The sequence below is a fragment of the Salmo salar genome, chromosome 15, assembly GCF_965601325.2.
Source record: "Salmo salar chromosome 15, fSalSal1, whole genome shotgun sequence".
Lineage (NCBI taxonomy): Eukaryota > Metazoa > Chordata > Actinopteri > Salmoniformes > Salmonidae > Salmo > Salmo salar.
In genome coordinates this window covers 94,014,937-94,037,114 of record NC_138305.1, presented here as the reverse complement: position 1 = coordinate 94,037,114, position 22,178 = coordinate 94,014,937, and the positions used below count along the sequence as shown (strand labels likewise).

The window sequence follows — 22,178 nt, the reverse complement described above, 5'->3', positions numbered from 1 at the left end:
CTTTGTGTTACCATGACTTAATCATGGCTATGTTAAAGGAAAATTCCACTCAAAAACGATCTTTTGGTATTTATTTCATTAGTCCATTGTTGATTTGGTCCCAAAATGTTTTGCATGTCAGCAATCAAGTTTTCAAGATATATAACTTTCAAAGTACAGAAATACATTTTTCATATGATGCAAAACTCAGCATCATACTCTCTCTCTCTTCCCACTGACCCCTGCCCTCACCCTTCTGTATCTTTCCCTTTTCATTATGGTGATGTGAGGACAGTCCCTTATCACAGTGGAGAGAATATATATGAATGGAGATGGGGAAGGCTCTGACAGTCGGTGTCCTTTGATGTTCTGATGGAAGGACTTAATCTTGTCAGGCACAGAACACACAGAGAACTGTCATGGAATATGTCACATGTCATGGTACATACGCATGTTGGCGCATAGACTACGCCCGCGCACACGCACACACACACACACACACACACAGAAAGACACATACACATGCATTAGAGGTCGACCGATTATGATTTTTCAACGCTGATGCCGATTATTGGAGGACCAAAAAAAAAACGATACCATTTAATCGGACAATTTTTTAAATGTATTTGTAATAATGACAATTACAACAATACTGAATGAACACTTATTTTAACTTAATATAATACATCAATAAATCAATTTAGCCTCAAATAAATAATGAAACATGTTCAATTTGTTTTAAATAATGCAAAAACAAAGTGTTGGAGAAGAAAGTAAAAGTGCAATATGTGCCATGTAAGAAAGCTAACGTTTAAGTGCCTTGCTCAGAACATGGGAACATATGAAAGCTGGTGGTTCCTTTTAACATGAGTCTTCTATATTCCCAGGTAAGAAGTTTTAGGTTGTAGTTATTATAGGAATTATAGGACTATTTCTCTCTATACGATTTGTATTTCATATACCTTTGACTATTGGATGTTCTTATAGGCACTTTCGTATTGCCAGTGTAACAGTATAGCTTCCGTCCCTCTCCTCGCTCCTACCTGGGCTCGAACCAGGAACACATCGACAACAGCCACCCTCGAAGCAGCATTACCCATGCAGAGCATGGGGAAGAACTACTCCAAGTCTCAGAGCGAGTGACGTTTGAAACACTATTAGCGCGCACCCACTAACTAGCTAGCCATTTCACATCGGTTACACCAGCCTAATCTTGAGAGTTGATAGGCTTGAAGTCATAAACAGCGCAATGCTTGAAGCATTGCGAAGAGCTGCTGGCAAAACGCACGAAAGTGCTGTTTGAATGAATGCTTACGAGCCTGCTGCTGCCTACCACCGCTCAGTCAGACTGCTCTATCAAATCATAGACTTAATTATAATATAATAAACACACAGAAATACGAGCCTTAGGTCATTAATATGGTCGAATCTGGAAACTATCATCTCGAAAACAAAACGTTTTTTCTTTCAGTGAAATACGGAACCGTTCCGTATTTTATCCCTAAATCTAAATATTCCTTTAACATTGCACAACCTTCAACGTTATGTCATAATTCCGTAACATTCTGGCAAATTAGTTCGCAAAGAGCCAGGCGGCCCAAACTGTTGCATATACCGACTCTACGTGCAATGAACGCAAGAGAAGTGACACAATTTCACCTGGTTAATATTGCCTGCTAACCTGGATTTATTTTAGCTAAATATGCAGGTTTAAATATATATACTTGTGTATTGATTTTAAGAAAGACATTGATGTTTATGGTTAGGTACACGTTGGAGCAATGACAGTCCTTTTTCGCGAATGCGCACCGCATCCATTATATGCAACGCAGGACAGGCTAGATAAACTAGTAATATCATCAACCATGTGTAGTTAACTAGTGATTATGATTGATTGATTGTTTTTTATAAGATAAGTTTAATGCTAGCTAGCAACTTACCTTGGCTTCTTACTGCATTCGCGTAACAGGCAGGCTCCTCGTGGAGTGCAATGTAAAGCAGGTGGTTAGAGCATTGGACTAGTTAACCAAGGTTGCAAGATTGAATCCCCGAGCTGACAAGGTAAAAATCTGTCTTTCTGCCCCTGAACAAGGCAGTTAACCCACCGTTCCTAGGCCGTCATTGAAAATAAGAATGTGTTCTTTAACTGACTTGCCTAGTTAAATAAAGAAATCGGCAAATCGGTGTCCAAAAATACAGATTACCGATTTGTTATGAAAACTTGAAATCAGCCCTAATTAATCGGCCATTCCGATTAATCGGTCGACCTCTAACATGCATACACACACACATACACTGAGCGTACAAAACATTAAGGACACCTTCCTAATATTTTTGAGTTGCACTGCACCTTTTACCCTCAGAACAGCCTCAATTTGTTGGGGCATGGATTCTACAAGGTCTCGAAAGCGTTCCACAGGGATGCTGGCCCATGTTGACTACAATGCTTCCCACAGTTGTGTCAAGTTGGCTGGATGTCCTTTGGGTCGTGGACCGTTCTTGATACACACGGGAAACTGTTGAGCGTGAAAAAACCATCAGCGTTGTCATTCTTGACACCAACCGGTGTGCCTGGCACTTTCGTTCGAAGGCGCTTAAATATTTTGTCTTGCCCATTCACCCTCTGAATAGCACACATACACAATCCATGTCTCAATTGTCAGAAGGCTTAAAAATCCTTCTTTAACCTGTCTCCTCCCCTTCATCTACACTGATTGAAGTGGATTTAACAAGTGACGTCAACAAGGGATCATAGGTCAGTCTATGTCAAATCAAATCAAAATGTATTGGTCACATACACATGGTTAGCAGATGTTATTGCAAGTGTAGCGAAATGCTTGTGCTTCTAATTCCGACAGTGCAGCAATATCTAACAAATCATCTAACAATTCCACAACAACTAGCTAATACACACAAATCTAAGTAAAGGAATGGAATAAGAATATATACATATAAATATATGGATGAGCAATGACAGAGCGGCATATGCAAGATGCCATGGAAAGAGCACATGTTCCTAATGTTTTGTACACTCAGTGCATATGCTCACACACAAACGGCTCAGTGAAACTGCTGGTATGTGAGAATGTCATGTTAATCACACTCAGCATAATCCGTTTTCTCTGAGCGCAATGCAGTTATGCAAATCTAAATCCCATGACACATGACACATGGGGGGTAGTGGAGGAGGACGGGGGGTGTCTATATTTACTCCAATTAAAGAGATTGATGCCCCCCCCCCCCCCCCCCCCCCACTATCCATCCCTCAGTGTGTGAAGAATCACTAGAGGAGACACAGCCTATAACTCACCCAATGGAAACGAAGGTCAGACAGGGGCCATGGATATCTCTTTGCTCTCTCTCCCTCTATCGCTGTCAATATCACCCTCCTCTCGATATTCCTGTCCCCCTCGCTGTCTGTGCTGATGCAGAGGAAAGGGCGCTCCCCCTCGCTGTCTGTGCTGATGCAGAGGAAAGGGCGCTCCCCCCTCTCTCTCTGTGCTGATGCAGAGTTAAGGGCCGCTGTGTCTCAGTCACATGGTGAGAGCCTCCAGCTGCAGTTTGAGGTCAGCTGTCTGTCTGCCTCTATCCCTGTGTTATGCTGGTTATTCAGGTGGATGCACCCCTGCAGTGTACACACACACAAATACACACACAGTTTGTCTCCTGGACATTTATTCCCATGCACCATCCTGCAGGCATAACATAGCAAATTCAATCTGAAAGTTTATCACATCTCTGTAAGATTTGAAATGTCAAGGTTATATCCAAACGGATTTGTCACTGCTTTGTGCGTCATGTGTGTGTTCTTTTTTCTTTTTTTACAGTATGTCATTTTCACTGCCAGGCTTAAGTAAAAGACTAGTAGGCCATCTCTGTTCAGCAGTAGCATAGTTCTTGCCTGTGCTTTGTTACCAGACAGCTCTTCAAATGAATAAGGCTGATGTGGATGTTTTGTTGCCATGTTGTATTTTGATGTGTGATTTGAGTGTTGGTCGAATTAGTGACAGTCTGAGTGATGAGTAGCTGTCAGCTCCCTGTCACCGTGGCGGTAGCCTGCACTGTTACAGGGGACAGATGCCTAACAGCCTGTGAACTTGCGCCTACCATACAAAATAACGATTGCTACTTCAGGTGTTCTTTGAAGTTGTCCCATATGGATATATCAGAATAGAATAAGCGTCACTGTAATCTCTCTCATTGTGGATTCTCATCGTGAATTAGTGCAAGTAGCTAGCCTAGCGTGGTTTCTCTCAGATCAATGGATTAGCGCTAGCAGCTAGCCTAGCATGGTTTCTCTGTCAGATCAATGCAGCTGAACAATAGTGACAGGCCTTGTGATGATAATACGACAAACAAACAAAGAATTAATAGTCACTAATTTGTAAAGTAAATACTTCAATGGGGCATTAAGGTTTGAGAGCAATTAGCTGAATTACAGTCATAATAATTAGGCATTTGCTTGTACAGTACTTCCTCAATTTGCATCTCTCTCTTGCTGTGCTTTTTTTGTATTTAGTCATCTTTCTCTAAGGTTTTTTCTTTCTCTTTGCTCTTTTCTCCATCCCTCTCACACTCTTCCTTCCCTCTCCCCTCACTTCCACTCTCCTTCAGATGAGCCTGTTGTGGGTGTGAGGGGTTTCGTACGGGACCCAGCCCATCTCCAGGGCTCCATTCTGAGGACAAATCTGAGGAAGAGCCCCCAGGGGTTTGGCTTCACCATCATTGGGGGCGACCGCCATGACGAGTTCCTCCAGGTGAAGAACGTGCTCCGAGACGGGCCCGCCGCGCACGACAACAAGATGACCTCTGGTGAGTGTTGTACGCGCATGTAAACACATTCCACACACACTCAGACGTACACATAGATGCTTGTACGCAGGAACGCACACACACAAACACACACACAGCGCAACAAGGTTAATTTATCATTGTCTGTACACACACGTTATGTTTATGGTAACGCCCTGATTTGAAGTGGAGTTATACACAGTATTTCAGATTTCATACTGAAGGCCTCTTGGCTGTGCTTCTTTACATGCTTATGATTATTACGAACATGCATATCTATAAGTGTGGTCATACAGTATATCTTGGATCACGTACAGTTGAAGTCGGAAGTTTCCATACACCTTAGCCAAATACATTTAAACTCCGTTTTTCACAATTCTTGCCATTTATTCCTAGTAAAAATTCCGTGTCTTAGGTCAGTTAGGATCACCACTTTATTTTAAGAATGTGAAATGTCAGAATAATAGTAGAGAGAAGGATTTCAGCTTGTCTTTCATCACATACCCAGTGGGTCAGAAGTTTACATACACTAAATTAGTATTTGGTAGCATTGCCTTTAAATTGTTTAACTTGGGTCAAACGTTTCGGGTAGCCTTCCACAAGCTTCCCACAATAAATTGGGTGAATTTTGGCCCATTCCTCCTGACAGAGCTGGTGTAACTGAGTCAGGTTTGAAGGCCTCTTTGCTCGCACACGCTTTTTCAGTTCTGCCCATACATTTTCTATGGGATTGAGGTCAGGGCTTTGTGATGGCCACTCCAATACCTTGACTTTGTTGTCCTTAAGTCATTTTGCCGCAACTTCGGAAGTATGCTTGGGGTCATTGTCCATTTGGAAGACCCATTTGCGATCAAGCTTTAACTTCCTGACCGATGTCTTGAGATGTTTCTTCAATATAGCCACATGATTTTTCCTCCTCGTGATGCCATCTATTTTGTGAAGTGCACGAGTCCCTCCTGCAGCAAAGCACCCCCACAACATGATGCTGCCACCCCCGTGCTTCACGGTTGGGATGGTGTTCTTCGGCTTGCAAGCCTCCCCCTTTTTCCTCCAAACATAACGATGGTCATTATGGCCAAACAGTTCTATTTTTATTTCATCAAACCAGAGGATATTTCTCCAAAAAGTACGATCTTTGTCCCCATGTGCAGTTGCAAACCATAGTCTGGCTTTTTTATGGTGATTTTGGAGCAGCACTTCCTTGGTGAGCAGCCTTTCAGGTTATGTCTTCACAAGGTCCTTTGCTGTTGTTCTGGGATTGATTTGCCTTTTTTGCACCAAAGTACATTCACCTCTAGGAGACAGAATGCATCTCCTTCCTGAGCGGTATGATGGCTGCGTGGTCCCATGGTGTTTATACTTGCGTACTATTGTTTGTACAGATGAACGTGGTACCTTCAGGCGTTTGGAAATTGCTCCCAAGGATGAACCAGACTTGTGGAGGTCTACAATTTTTTTCTGAGGTCTTGGCTGATTTCTGTTGATTTTCCCATGATGTCAAGCAAAGAGGCACTGAGTTTGAAGGTAGGCCTTGAAATACATCCACAGGTACACCTCCAGTTGACTCAAATGATGTCAATTAGCCTATCAGAAGCTTCTAAAGCCATGACATAATTTTCTGGAATTTTTCAAGCTGTTTAAAGGCACAGTCAACTTAGTGTATGTAAACTTCTGACCCACTGGAATTGTGATACAGTGAATTATAAGTGAAATAATCTGTCTGTAAACAATTGTTGGAAAAATGACTTGTGTCATGCACAAAGTAGATGTCCTAACCGACTTGCCAAAACTGTAGTTTGTTAACAAGAAATTTGTGGAGTGGTTGAAAAACAAGTTTTAATGACTCCAACCTAAGTGTATGTAAACTTCCGACTTCAACTGTATGACATACAGTATACATAGCCAAAAGTGCCTTCAATAAACACCGCACACCGCGGTTTTAGTATATAGCTGCCAGTGGCTCATTGAAATGGAGAGGACATATGAAAACTGTTAATAAAATGTAAATTCCCTCGCTATGTCGAGATCACAACTTATTTGTCTCATGATCACTGCATAGCTAAAGTTGTTTTGTCGAGATCACTACATAATCAGAAGTACCACGCATCATCCATTCATTTGTTCAGATGCACGATAACCACCTCATTAAGGAGCCCTGTGGCTGCAATGATCGCAATGCGCTCTTGGGGCATTTAAGCCCTGAACAATGTCTGACAGGCAGCACTGTCTCCCAGGCTGTGCCGTCTCCCAGGCTGCGCCCTGCCGCCAAGACCACAGTCAATCTCATGCAAAGAATAATGCAGCTAACTTAGCTAATCTTGTGAGATGGATAGTTAGCTAGTTAGTCTTGTTAGCTAGCAAGCTAGCTTGTTATCTATGCTTGTAATAAGCCTGTGTGTAGCTGGTGTAGAGGAGTCAGGCGCAGGACAGCAGATATGAGTAATAAACGTAATTTACTCAAAGAATCAAGAATACAAAGTAATAATCTATCCCACAATAATGGACCGTATTACATACAAACAATCACTCACAAACAAACATGGGGGAACAGAGGGTTAAATAATTAACAAGTAATTGGGGGATTGAAATCAGGTGTGTAATACAAGGACAAAACAAATGGAAAATGAAAAGTGGATCGGCGATGGCTAGAAGGCCGGTGACGTCGACCGCCGAACGCCGCCCGAACAAGGAGAGGGACCGACTTCGGCGGAAGTCGTGACAATGCTGGTTGTTAGCTTGCATAACTGATATATAGTTCATGGATAATATTTACATTTACAGTGGGTGAGCTCCATCCCTGACAGGTTGATCAGATTAAATGTCAGCCTCAGATGCTGATAAATCAGGATGCTGCCTCATAGGCTGTTTCATAGGTAAGGCTCCTTGAAGACAGATTAGCTGTCAAATTTCTTTATAGGCAGATGCATATCTGATCCAGGGGGTGAGCTCTATTCCAGGCAGGCTGATCAGATTCAATAGCCTCAGAGGCTGGTGTCAGGATGCTGCCTTGTAGGCTGTTTCAATGGTAAAGCTCCTTGCAGGCAGATTAGCTGTCAGTGCTTTATAGGCTGATGCATATCATCCAGCTCTATTCTTGGCATGCTGATCAGATTCAATAGCAGCCTCAGAGGCTTGTAAATCAGGAGGCTGACTTGTAGGCTATTTCATATGTAAGGCTCCTTGCAGACATTCTAAAAGCCTGCATCCTGACATATCAACCTCTGAGGCTGCTATTGAATCTGATCAGCTTGCCAGGAATAAAGCGCACCCTCTCTTGATCATATACATAATGCACTGGCTGCTAATCTGCCTGCAATGAACTTTACCTATTGACGTGTTGGTTGTATAGCAACAGAAACGATGCGCTCGCAACCATGGAGCAAACAGATGAGGGTGGCTTATCTATCTAACCCATCTATGAAACTACAAGGCAGAATCCTGACTTATCAGCCTCTGAGGCTGCTATTGAATCTTATCAAGCTCTGAGCCTGAAATGTAATCTGATCAGCCTGTCAGGAATAGAGCTCACCCACTCAAATTTAAATATCATCCATAAAACAAGTGCCCCTTACAATCATACACATACTGTATCAGATATGCAAGCTAACGACCAGAATAGAAAACAAACTAGCTAGCTAACGAGACTACCTAGCTAGCCGCTCTCAATACTAGGAAAGTTAGCTGCATTGTTGCTTACATGCGATTGGCTGTGGTCTTGGTCGTGGCAAAGAGCCTGGGAGACAGAGCTGCCTGTCAGGCATCGTTTAGGGCTTAAATGCCCCACAAGCTGATTTAAAAAATGTTTTAACCTTTATTTAACTAGGCAAGTCAGTTAAGAACAAATTCTTATTTTCAATGACAGCCTAGGAACAGTGGGTTAACTGCCTTGTTCAGGGATAGAACAACAGATTTTTACCTTGTCAGCTCAGGGATTCGATCCACCAACCTTTTGGTTACTGGCCCAACGCTATACCCACTAGGCTACCTGCCGCCCCACTGTTAGCTCAAATGAAGGGACATTTAGATTGCTAACATTCTAACTTATAAACTAACTCATGAAATGTATGCGCTGATTCACCGTGGGCTCTGCCACCTCAGCCGTCAATACCTCCACTCCTCTTTATAGAGTTTGTTATGTCGTGATCATGAGACAATTATCTCGTGGTATCGACCAAAACAACTATGCAGTGGTCATGAGATGAATAAGTTGTGATCTCGACATAACAAAGGAATATTTTTTTTATTCATATGTCCTTTCTAGACTTTCGTAGAGATCAGATATATGGTAGTAATATAATAATGATTTGTTTATTGTGTAATATAAATATAATATTTATATAAATCATGTCAGATTATGCATTATGGGATGACACGTTAGAACACTGTAACGGCTCTCGTTGGTGGTAGAAGTGGACCAAGGCGCAGCGTGGAAAGTGTTCATGATACTTTATTTCACAAAACACTTCAACAAAATACCAAAGTAACAAAACGAAAGCGCACAGTTCTGTCATGTACAGATGCTAAACAGAAAACAAGATCCCACAAACTCAGGTGGAAAACAGGCGGCCTAAGTATGATTCCCAATCAGAGACAACGATAGACAGCTGCCTCTGATTGGGACCACACTCGGCCCAAAAACAAAGAAACAGAAAACATAGAATTTTCCACCCGTGTCAAACATAGAGAATAACAAGGATCTCTAAGGTCAGGGCGTGACAAACACAGTATTGTGTGACAACAACCACAGTGTTATTGCTTAAAACTCTAATGACTACAAGATGAGAACACATTTTTCCATGTCTCATTTCCCCTGGGTGCCATCTAATTGATAGAACACTATCATAAGATAGGATCCATTTCACATACATTTCCCTGTCCCTGAACCATGCGTACTAAGTGTGCTACACACTCTGACCTGTGTGTGTGTGTGCGTGTGTGCGTGCGTGTATGTACAGTATGGGTTTATTTACCAGTGTTTTTCCCTGTCGGTGTTTGACTGTGTTGTCCTTTCTCCTTTAAGCTAGTTTGTTCAGCTCATTTGAACAACAGTGAAACGTTAGATGTGTTTGTTAGCAACAGCTATTGACTGTGCTTGGTGGATCCTTCAGGGGACTCCCAGCCAGTGGTGGAAAAAATACTCAATTGTCATACTTGAGTAAAAGTAAAGATACCTTGATATAAAATGACTGAAGTAAAAGTGAAAGTCACCCAGTAAAATACTAATTGAGTAAAAGTTAAAAAGTACTTGGTTTTAAATATACTTAAGTATCAAAAGTAAATGGAATTGCTAAAATGTACTTAAGTATCAAAAGTGAAAGTATAAATTATTTCAAGTTCCTTATATTAAGCAAACCAGATGGCACAATTTTCATTTTTTTATTTTTATTGATGGATATCCAGGGGCACACTCCAACACTCAGACATAATTTACAAACGAAGCATTTGTGTTTAGTGAGTCCGCCAGATCAGAGGCAGTAGAGATGACCAGGGATGTTCTTGATAAGTGTGTGAATTGGAGCATTTTCCTGTCAAAATGTAACAAGTACTTTTGGGTGTCAGGGAAAATGTATGGAGTAAAAAGTCCATACTTTTCTTTAGGAATTTAGTGAAGTAAAAGTTGCCAAAAATATAAATTGTAAAGTACAGATGCCCCAAAAAACGACTTAAGTACTACTTTAAAGTATTTTTTACTTAAGTACTTTACACCACTGCTCCCAGCTAGCTAGCGGTGTTGGGAGTTTCCTGCTTTTGTTTTGGCTGGAGATAAGCTGAGCACATTTTCCTAATCTTTATTGATCTGGCTGGGGCTAGCTGACTTAATACACCCAGGCCGGAATGATGGAGGATGAGGGGAAGGAGAGAGTGTTAGGCTGTACCTTACTTCCTTGTTCATTCATCAACCCCAAAGCAGTTGTTTATGGAGCAGACTCCAAGGAAACATATTTCAGCTCCTGACCAACGATGCCTTCATGCGGGCACTGTCTGCGCTAAACATTATGCAAACTGAATTGTGTGTTAGTGGACTGGGTCTGGTGTTGGTGGACTGGGTATAGTGCCACAACTAACCACAGCACTCTCCCATTTTAAAGACAGTTGCCAATGCTGATATTGACACGTCCTTCTCCCTTCTTCCTCTCCTCTCCCTCTACTCTACCAGGTGACGTCATCGTGGACATCAACGGGCTGTGTGTCCTGGGGAAGACTCATGCTGATGTGGTTCAGATGTTCCAGTCTATCCCAGTCAACCAGTACGTGGACATGGTGCTATGTCGGGGTTACCCCCTCCCTGAGGACCCCAGTGGGGGTGACGATGCCTCCTCGTGGGACGTAGCCACAGCCCTGGCCCCCGAAGCCAGCCCTTCACTTTTGACCTCTAACCCCCAGGAGATACACTATGTCACCAGCCCAGACGGCACCCTCCCAAGACAGGTACAGTACAACCAGTTCCTCCCTAGGTTTCTTCCTTTTAGGGAGTTTTTCCTGGCCACTGTGCTTCTGTTTTTGCTTGCTGTCATGGGTCTAGCCTGGGTTACTGTAAAAACACTTTTTGAAAACTGCTGATGTAAAAAGGGGCTATATAAATAGATTTGGGTGATTTGATGAATTGATTGACAGACAACAGCTGTCCCAGCCATGTCCAACGGGGGGCGCCACTACCCTGAGGGTCCAGACCCCACGCTGTTGCAGCCGGAGCTGGTGGGCGTACCCCTGGTGAAGGGGCCAGGAGGGTTCGGCTTTGCCATCGCAGACTGCCCCCTGGGCCAGAAGGTAAAATGTATTGAATGAATTTCCGGTAACACTTTACCATAGCCCCCCTTATGTATGACTGGTGTTATAATGCCAGAGGTGTGGACTCGAGTCAGATGACTTGGACTGGAGTCTGACTCGAGTCACAAATTTGATGACTTGAGACTCGATAGAAAATAAAATGACTTGACTTGGACTTGGAGCCTCAAGACTTGGGACTCGACTTTGACTCAACTTTGGTTTTGTAATATTTTGTCACTCGTTTTGTTGCACACTCTCTGTGGATTACTCTCCACGCAGCCAGAGACAGTATAGCACTTGCAAAAAAACAGATTGGCTAGTGAAACACTCAGCCCTCTGAGTGGACCAGCAAACTGTCAATCAACACATGTCAGGTGAGATAGTGCAATGAGGGTTTGGGGGGTTGTGAGTGTGAAACTGAATGGAGAAAAACATATATTTTTCATACATATTTTAATAGGCTACATATAGCCTACCATTTGTATTTTAGATTTATACCTTTGCTTATTCGATCTTGTCACTAACGTAAGCCTACGGCATTGCACCAAATTCTTGTTTCAAAACATGTTATTAGTGCTTCAGAACCAAAAAGGTGTGCTTTTTGACTGTTGACCAATGACCATGCTTTCCATCCGATCCTGCGACTCCTGCTGCATACAGGTAGGCCGTTTGATCCTGCTTGCTCTGGACTCCAGAGAAGGGACAGTGTGACATGATATTCCTGACCGCTAACATGAGTGACTTTCATCTCAAAATGCAGGTGTTTCTGCATTTCTATATATACAATTTCTGTATCTTGCGTTTTGAAAATGCATCACTGTTTATGGCTGTAATGACGAGATACATTTGCGCAGTGATTGTGCGTAGGGGTCGCAAGCTTTGAACCGCTACTTTTTGGAGGTCAAGGGTCAAGAAGTTAGTAAACCACTGAGCTAGAGAACACCTCTGTGTAAAGCCTTATGTAGTAGTAGGCATTGTAACAACTTGATGAGTGGTATATATAAGGAAGCCTACAGTAAAGATTTACCCAATGTACTTTCATCTAATCTTATATAGGTTAAACTAATCCAATATAATGTAATGTAATGTAACCTAACTAATGTAATCCCAGGTGAAGATGATCCTAGATGCCCAGTGGTGTCATGGCCTGCTGAAGGGTGATGTAATCAAGGAGATCAACCGTCAGAACGTCCAGACAATGAGCCACTCCCAGGTGGTGGACATCCTCAAAGACCTACCTGTGGGCAGCGAGGTCAACGTGCTAGTCCTCAGAGGAGGTGGGACAGACTTATCCGTTATGATATTATAAAGCTGTGCATTACAGCTGCTTCCCCTATGCAATATGCACTTTCCCTCAGTCTATACTAGAGAGTGTACGCCTTGAGCAAGGTCATTTCTGGTGTTCAGTTGAGACAGTCATAAGAGTATCACTAAGATGTGTATCACAAAACTGCTTCTTCTATGCAGTAGTGTATGGGCTTGCCGTAGACCAGTGGTTGCCCACCTTTTTTTGGTTACTGTACCACCAACTGAATTTTCCTCTGCCCAGTAGGCCTATGGTCTCATGAGTCTTCTCAAGTACCCCCTGTGGTAAGACCAAGTACCCCTAGGTGTCCTACCCCTGGTTGGAAACCACTGCCCTAGGCCTTGGTAATCAGCGTTGTTATGATAGGAGTGTGGCAGTGCATGCCTTCATCCCAGTCAACATACCTGTGTTCAGAGGAGCTGCCAGACCAAACTGATTACTTCCACCGTAGTCTGACTGGGTCATGCTGCTGTGAAGATGTGGTAATAGTAGTTCCTAGAGGAAGTATGTTAGATGGCCGTTCAGCTCCTAAGCAGCCGGCCCTCCCAGAAGCCAGCCCCAGAGCCACCCACCGTTTAATAAAGCAATTTCATGCTCTAGTCTATCCCACTATCGATCCACTATCCATTTCCCATTTGCACCTCTGCACCTTGACCGGAGAGGGGGGAGGAGGAGAAGGGTATGCTAGTGCAAGATATATTCAGACAACTGTAGTGTTTGGCTAGGTAGTGATTCATGATGGGGGGGAAAAATGTAGTATATTATTTTTGACGATATATCGTATCGTTTTGACAATATTGCAATATTTTTAGCAATTTTCTGTACCTGCACAAATTCCAGTATTCATAGCTTGTTCTCCATCTTCTTTTTAAATATGGAGCCAATTTGTTTTTTTAGCACTTTTTCCATGGCTGATCAAAGCTCATTTTCTCATGGCTCTTGAATTGGAACATCGAATTACAATAAAATCACAGTATCTAATCGCAATACATATAGAATAGTGAGAATCGCAATGCATATCATATCGATGATCTTGTATTTTGAGGTACCTGGCATTTTCCAGCACTAGTAGTTATCTCTCAGCTCAGACTTCAATGGCAGGCAGTCTGACATTTTGTGAAGTGGAGAGTAATGGTGAAGATACAGTATGTTCTCCTAGTGACGTGTGCTCTGAAGAGTCCGAATTGTGCTGAGTGATTAGAGGTCGGTTCGGTTTTGGTAAAAATGTTTAGACATTAATAAATGCACTATGCATTATGTGGATTGAAGGATGTAACAACACAGAAAAAAACTATTCATAAAAGTCCCATAATATTAGTGACTGGCCATTACTGATTACCACTTATTAACCATCATTTATTTACATTGCTTTACTTTAATTCAATATTTGTTTCATTTGATGACTTTATTATCAAGTCATCTCTACATAGCAGCTGTCTATACCATCTGACAAAATCACTCCTTTAGTAGTTCTTCAAAGTAAATAATTACTTTTATGACTGCTGAATACCAACATCAATCACTTAGATCACGTATTTTCAGGCTCACGAATCAACTGGTTTCTATTTCTCTCCATCCAGCGTTCTCTCTTCCCTCCGTCCCCATGTCTTGCTCTGCACAGACCGGACAAATTTAAGCGAGAGCGGAAGGTATTATGGTCATTGTGGTTAATTACCACGTTTTCTGAGCTAAACATGTAGAATATTGGGCTGTTGGAAACTACAACTTCATAATACATCGCACAATTCAGGCTGGATCTGATTTATCTCTACAGAAACTGCACATTGAGCTCAAGTAATTGAACTGACGTCGGTCCATTAGTTGTTTAAAAAACGAAAAATTCTAATGAGTCAAGAAGCAGTATGTTCAGCCAGAGATGTTGGGTGCCAACTCCTGACTCCTGTACTGTGAAGAGTCTGTCCTGAGAACGGCCTGGGGGAGGGAGCAGAATCAGGTTATACTGTTGACTCCTCCATGGGAGAATGAGGGGAGACTGGTGGAGGGGCTGGCAGGGTCATCAGGAAGTCACCTAGGGGCTGAGGTATAGAACCTTGGGTCTATGACCAGGGGGTAACAGTAGCTCTCCACCACTGACAGCCATAGAGAGGGAGAACAGGAGCTGCTGGGTTGGCCCCAAGCACTATCCAGCTCACTCAAGGGTGCTTCCGCTGTGCAATAATGGTGCTTGCCCTAGGCGGTACTGGTAATACCTATGGGAATTTTCACCATGGTCAATGAAAAGGTGCTGACTAGTGACTGCTACCTGTGTGTTGTGTAAGAGTTAGAACATTTTATTAAAGTGTCCCTCCACAATGATACAATAATACACATTGTGGACCACTTAAATAGAGTTTTGAGAAACTAAAAACAATCCTAGTCAAACATGGTACAGGCGTCATCTAGAATGCATTACATCATCTATACACATGTATGCATAAACAAAACATAGTACAGTGGATAAAATGACAATTATGCACATAAATACATTTACATTATTGTTACCTGATTACATTTTCATCAAGACTGTTAGTATTTTTGGTGCGCAATACAGATATACACCACTGGGCTTCTTTTGATGGTTACTGGGCTTCTTTTAATGGTCACTGGGCTTCTTTTCATGGTCAATGGGCTTTTTTCGATGAGGGTGGAAGGTCTAATGCTGATTATCTGAATGGAGTGTTACTGTGGAATGGTAGCAACAGGTGTGGAGAATAAATGACAAGGTTAACCCTTGGTGGGCACATCTCATCCCCCTTACCTAAGTCTGTTTCTCTGTGTTGACGTCAGAGATCCTTCCCATGCTGCTGCTTGAGCATAGTACCACCTACTGGTCAAGTTGAACCATGATCCTGATCCAAGTTGATCCATGATCCTAGTATCAGAGAGGAGAACAGGGAGAGGATATAGAGATGTATGGGGCTGTCATGGTTACCACTCATTATGTAGGGCAGAGTGTGTCTCTAGGGGAAACAGTCATCTTCTATGATGAATGACAATGTACTGTTTTACAGCAGAGCAGGGTCAATGGTGTGGGGAAACAGAGATGTATAATAATCTATCAGACCTCCATCACAATAACCCAGTCACCCAATATGGCATGTGAACCTGTCCTCAATAGTAAATGCTCTTCTTCTACTGTATTGAGTCATCTTTCTATTTTTTTTTTATCTCTCTCCCTCTCTCTCTCCACCCCCAGGTCAGACATCTCCCGTGAAGTCTCTAAAACCTGTAAGTTAAAAGAAATGCTTTTAATCACCCTGCTCCTTCTCTCCTCCTCCTGCTCTCCTCTCTCACACTCTCTCCTCTCTCTCCTCACTCTCTCCTCACTCCCTCCTCTCTAACAGAGACTCTCTCCTCTCTCAGAGACTCTCTCCTCACTCTCTCCTCTCTCACAGAGACTCTCGCACAGAGACTCTCTCACAGAGAATCTCTCCCCTTGGCCTCTACAGGGTATTCTAATGACAGCGGTTTCGTCCCAAATGGCAACCTATTCCCTATATAGTGCACTTCTTTTGACCAGGGCCTATAGGGCTTTGGTCAAAAGTAGTGCACTATGTAGGGGGGAAAAAGTGCCGTTTGGGACAGATACTGTAGAAAGTGTCAAGTGAGTTTAGGAACAGAGACAGAAACACGGCGCTTTTAAACACCAGACAGGAGATGAATTATTAAAACAATCGTGATATAACTTTGTCTTAGTTTCTTTCCCCCACCAGCAATCAGAGTCGTCTGCTGTAGAGAGCAATTATTCAAAGAGCTAACACGAGTTGCGAGCCACAAACACACACACATCCACACACACACACAGTGGTTTTATTTTTGGAGGCAACCGGCTGACTGGAGTGTGTGAATGTGCTCCTGGCAAACAGCTACTTAACATCCTGGCTGGTAGTACCTGTAGTATGTAGCAGTGGTGTGAGCTGTTAAGCCATGTTCAACAGTTCTGTTCCTAGAGCGCAGCAGATACATTCTTAGAGGGCTGCCTTCTCTGAACAGCAGACTAGAGGAGTCTACTGGGTCAGCAACAAGCCTTTGTACACAGCTCAGAATCAGTGCAGACAGAGCCTTATATTGAGATATATAACTGAGTCCAGATATAAGGCTTTGGCTCAGTGAAAGTATTATCATTCAGCTTTATAAGGGACTGTGTTAGTAGAGTTAAGGCCAGCACTGTAGACACTAGGGGGAAAACTCCTAAGTGTAGTTTGGGGCTAAAGAAGAAAAGTAACTCTCTTCCTAAATCCAACACTATTACCCTCAGTGTCTGAGTTGTAGGTTATTGTATACTGTCTATGTTAAAACCATGATATGAATAAAATACATAGTTTTAATTGAATCCTCTTGTTTGTTGTTTTGCAGTGCACTGCTCCCATGTCTCAGCAGAGGCAGGAGAGAAAGGAGAAGGAGATGACAACCAGCACAGAGACCCTCAGCACCCCAGAGCCAGCCCTGACCCCCGCCCCACAGCCCCTCCCCTTTTCCCCCAACAGCATCCTCTCAGCCTCCCCCAAGCCTGACCCCTCAGAACTCTACCTCAAGTCCAAGGCCCTGCTGGACAGCAAACGTGAGTATACACAAACCCCTCTAACCTGACTGACGGACAGTCTCTATCCAGTCTCTCACAACACTCTGCTTGGCTGGTACTTTTAAATGTTCAGTCTGTCACAAGAGACTGTAGTTCCCATTTTCCACCTGTCAGACTGATATTACTTAGCAGGTTGTCCAAGTCTTATCATTCCACTGCACAGTATCTGGCTATTCTTCACTAGCAATAGTGAGTTAACCCAGTGTGTCCTTCTGCCTGTCTTTCCCTGTTTATCCAGCCCCCAACACCAAGGACCTAGATGTCTTCATCAAGAGGAACCAGGAGTCGGGCTTTGGTTTCCGAGTCTTAGGAGGAGAGGGGCCAGATCAGCCCGTAAGTACCCACCCAGAGAGACTGCTCTATCCTGCTTCAGCCAGCATTAAAATAAGACTCTGGGCACACTGTGGGCTGCTTTCCCGGAACTGGGTTAAGCCTAGTTAATAGTGCTTTAAATGGGTTTTACCATGTTTTTTTAATCTGGGTCTGGGAAACTGGCTCTATATCTGGTTACAGTTATCCCCCTGTGTTTGAGTGTCTTAAATAAATGTCATCATACCTGCCTTTCTGCCTGCGCCAGGTGTACATTGGTGCCATCGTGCCCCTGGGCGCGGCAGAGAAGGACGGACGTCTTCGGGCAGGTGATGAACTCATGTGTATCGACGGGGTGCCAGTCAAGGGCAAGTCTCACAAGCATGTGCTGGAGCTGATGACCAACGCTGCCCGCAACGGACAGGTCATGTTGACAGTCCGCAGGAAACGGACACATACAGGTAGGTGGGTGGCTGGGTGTGAGTGTGACTGTGACTGTGACTGTGAGTAGGCAGTTGGCTTTGAGAGGAGAGAAAGATTGAGAAAGAAAGAGAAATTTGTGTTTGAGTGTTTATGCATCTCTTCGAAAAGTGCTGATAATTGTGTGAAGAGCTGTGGAATAAGATCCAGTTGGAGGGGAAGATTTCCATGGCACACAGAAAACAAGATGAGTTCTGTTCTGACAGACTGAAGCCCACGCAGTATACAGCAGCTTTGTTTAAGCACAAAAATAAGCATCTATGACAAGAGAGAGAACTTTTGAAATTGCTTTGAATGACAGACATGATCTTACTGGAGGAAATGAAGCATCAATCATATACTCTTTGTGGTTAGAATCAAGGCATGAGTTGACAAGACAAAGATTCAAGAAAACAAACACATAGGCTACTCATGAAAGATTGACTGAGGCAGAATTGACTTAACAAACATTTCCTTTCCAAATATTTATTTCCTATTCTGTGCACAATTCAGATATGCCAAACACACATCAGTGAGTCTTTCTATACAGTAATTGTGGGGTTCATTTGAAAATAAACTCTAGTATGACATTGATACAGCCTAAAATGAATCATGTGGTGGCCTAAACTGAGCATTATAAACAACTTTAAGGGGAGGCAGAAAGCTTACCGGTTAGAGAGGCGAGTCAGCAATCCGACGGGAAATATCTGACGAGAAGTGAGCTGGCAACTGGAGGCTCGTATCAAATCCTACATGCCTGTCGTTGTGCCCTTGAGCAAGGCACTTAACCCCCCACAACAACAGCTCCCACGGGCGCTCAGTGTGGCAGCCCCCCGCAGCTCTCCAAAACCTGTATATGTATGTCAGTGGAGGCTGGTGGGTGGAGCTATAGGAGGATGGACTCATTATAATGGCTGGAATGAAATGGATGGAACGGAGTCAAACGTGGTTTCCATATGTTTGATGTGTTTGATACCGTTCCATTAATTACATTCCAGCCATTACAATGAGCCCTTCCTCCTATAGCTTCTCTCACCAGCCTCCACTGATGTATGTGTGTCTTTCGGAGGAGTTGGGTTAAAAGCGGAAGTCAAATTGAGGTTGGAACGTGTGTATGCAATTGACCAATAAAGTGGTCTTAACTCATACCTTTGAGCTTTCATAAGAATGGCTGTGAGAGAGAGACCATAAACAACTAGACAATTACATGAATAAAATGTAGACATATAAAAGGATTTTATAAAAGGATTTCTCTCTGTGCGTGTGGGATCAGAGGGCAGTGGAGAGGAGGACGGTGGTAGTGGTCAGCAGCAGGTGGCTCCAGCCCTGGTCAACGGCTCCCCCAAGCTGCCCCGCATCCAGGCCCCTACGGCCAGCTCCCCCCACCAACCAGAATGCTACGACGTCACCCTGCAACGCAAAGACAACGAAGGCTTCGGCTTCGTCATCCTTACCTCCAAGAACAAGCCTCCTCCCGGAGGTGAGATGTATTCCAACTCTATACTCCAACTCTGTATGGATGATGCTGTTTGGCAATTTAGAGACAGTTCCCTCCAATACAAAACATAACCTCCATGCTTGTATTCCACTCAATCACAATGTAGACTATTTTCAATGCCTCTTATTTCAAGTAGATTTAAGTAGAGAAAATAGCTTTGTTTTTGCATAATTGGTCTTTCCAAGCTGTTTAATCTCTTCTTATTACTGATTGTGTAACACACAGAGCATGGTATTGATCCACGCAGCATGCCATCTCTCTCCCTTTCTGTCACTCCTTTTGTCTCTCCATGTCTTTCTGTCTATCAGTACTTGAGTTTGTTTGTACACTGAACTAATGGTACAGACAGGAGGCATGGAGTAGTGAAGAAACATGAAGTACTTCCTATGAGGGAGATGACAAAGGACAATATAAAGACTCTTTCAAATTGTGTATGGTTGAAATTGTCAAAAATGAGTATTATAGCTTTATTTAGCTTATTGAATACTTGTTTTTTAAATAATTATTATTTGTACCTTTAGGCAAGTCGGTTAAGAACAAAATCTTATTTGACAATGACGGCCTACCCCGACCAAACCTTCCCCTAACCCGGACAACGCTGGGCCAATACTGCTTTGATACAATGAAAAACCATAACTGCTTTACAAGCACCATCTGCACTAAAACCTGACAGAGCAGAGCTAAATGGTCCTGTCGTCTCTTTCACTCTCTGATGCTTCAGTTATCCCCCACAAGATTGGTCGCATCATCGAGGGCAGCCCCACAGACCGTAGCGGTCAGCTGAAGGTGGGCGACCATATCTCAGCGGTAAACTCCCAGTCCATCATGGATCTGTCCCACAACGACATCGTCCAACTCATCAAGGAGGCCGGCAACACTGTCACCCTCACTGTGGTGCCAGAGGATGGTGAGACCTTCCACAGACACACTGCACTCTGGGAAATTGAGCCCTACTTGATATGGGATTCTGTAGTATTGTTTACTGTGGATAAAGTGAAAAAGGAAAGGTTGGAGAGGATGAAATATTAGTTTGCAAGACATTCCATACTGTAAGTCTTCTGTGTTCTTTTAGAGAATAGTGGCCCTGCATCGGAAACCAGTTCAGCCAAGCAGAGCCCTGCAGCACAGCACAGAGCTATGGGCCAGCAACCTGCCAGCCACACTGACAGGTACAGGAGCGGACACACACACACACACACACACACACACACACACACACACACACACACACACCACACACACACACACAGAGCTACATGGCCAATCCTGAAGAGAAGGGGATGGAAGAGAAGAATTAACAGTGAGTGGTGTGGCTGCTCTCAGTATTAGATCTTCCTGTTTAAACCAGATTACGTGTGTTAGACTTTTAATCCATTAGTACAGCACCTATAATTCCCCTCTCATTCCCTAACCCTCTCACTCTCGCTCTGCTCTGCTCACCGTGTGGTTTCACCGTGGATCTTTCCTCATTTCCCCTTTCCCACTTTTCTCTCTCCTTCTCTCTTCTCAAGTAAAGACCTTCCTCCTTCTCATGCATCTCTAACACATGCCAGGGTGAGGTAGGTCTCTGTAAATAAGGGGAGAGAGAGAGGGAGGCTGTCTGCTCAGCAGTCTTAACCTGTTTGGGATAGGGGGCAGTATTTTCACGGCCGGATAAAAAAACGTACCCGATTAAATCTGGTTACTACTCCTGCCCAGAAACTAGAATATGCATATAATTAGTAGATTTGGATAGCAAACACTCTAAAGTTTCTAAAACTGTTTGAATGGTGTCTGTGAGTATAACAGAACTCATATGGCAGGCCAAAACCTGAGAAGATTCCATACAGGAAGTGCCCTGTCTGACAATTTGTTGTCCTTCTGTAGCATCTCTATCGAAAACACAGCATCTGTACTGTAATCTGTACAGCATCTGTACTGTAACAAGGCTTCCATTGCCTCTCAGAAGGCGCCAGAAAGTGTAATGGGGTGTCTGCTGTCTCTGGGCAAAGAACAGCAGGAGAATGTGTTAGTGGTCAGCCTGGGAACAGTGAGACTGAGAGGCGCGTTCACGAGAATTCTCCATTTTGTTCTTTCAGCCTTTGAATGAATACAACGTCGCCCGGTTGGAATATTATCGCTATTTTATGAGAAAATAGCATAAAAATGTATTTTAAACAGCGTTTGACATGCTTCGAAGTACAGTAATGGAATATTTTGATTTTTTTTGTCACGAAATGCGCTCGCGCGTCACCCTTCGGATAGTGACCTGAACGCACGAACAAAACAGAGCTATTTGGATATAACTATGGATTATTTGAAACCAAAACAGCATTTGTTGTTGAAGTAGAAGTCCTGGGAAGTGCTTTCTGACGAAGAACAGCAAAGGTAATCCAATTTTTCTAATAGTAATTCTGAGTTTAGGTTGTCCCAAACTTGGTAGGTGTCAAAATAGCTAGCCGTGATGGCCGGGCTATGTACTCAGAATATTGCAAAATGTGCTTTCG

At 43.3% G+C, this 22,178-nt stretch overlaps 1 protein-coding gene across 2 annotated transcripts in view; it reads left to right on the top strand.

Moving 5' to 3' along the window:
- The window catches only part of LOC106572548 (membrane-associated guanylate kinase, WW and PDZ domain-containing protein 3), a 314,345-nt gene that overhangs the window by 273,905 nt on the left and 18,262 nt on the right, over nucleotides 1-22,178 (top strand). For both annotated transcript variants that reach the window (XM_014146803.3, XM_014146804.3), the window contains exons 9-19: nucleotides 4,594-4,791; nucleotides 10,928-11,199; nucleotides 11,386-11,538; nucleotides 12,650-12,815; nucleotides 16,041-16,072; nucleotides 17,201-17,405; nucleotides 17,665-17,759; nucleotides 18,004-18,196; nucleotides 19,468-19,674; nucleotides 20,414-20,599; nucleotides 20,765-20,861. In XM_014146803.3, the coding sequence (XP_014002278.3) occupies nucleotides 4,594-4,791; nucleotides 10,928-11,199; nucleotides 11,386-11,538; nucleotides 12,650-12,815; nucleotides 16,041-16,072; nucleotides 17,201-17,405; nucleotides 17,665-17,759; nucleotides 18,004-18,196; nucleotides 19,468-19,674; nucleotides 20,414-20,599; nucleotides 20,765-20,861 (1,804 nt within the window). The remainder of the gene's footprint in view (nucleotides 1-4,593; nucleotides 4,792-10,927; nucleotides 11,200-11,385; nucleotides 11,539-12,649; nucleotides 12,816-16,040; nucleotides 16,073-17,200; nucleotides 17,406-17,664; nucleotides 17,760-18,003; nucleotides 18,197-19,467; nucleotides 19,675-20,413; nucleotides 20,600-20,764; nucleotides 20,862-22,178) is intronic.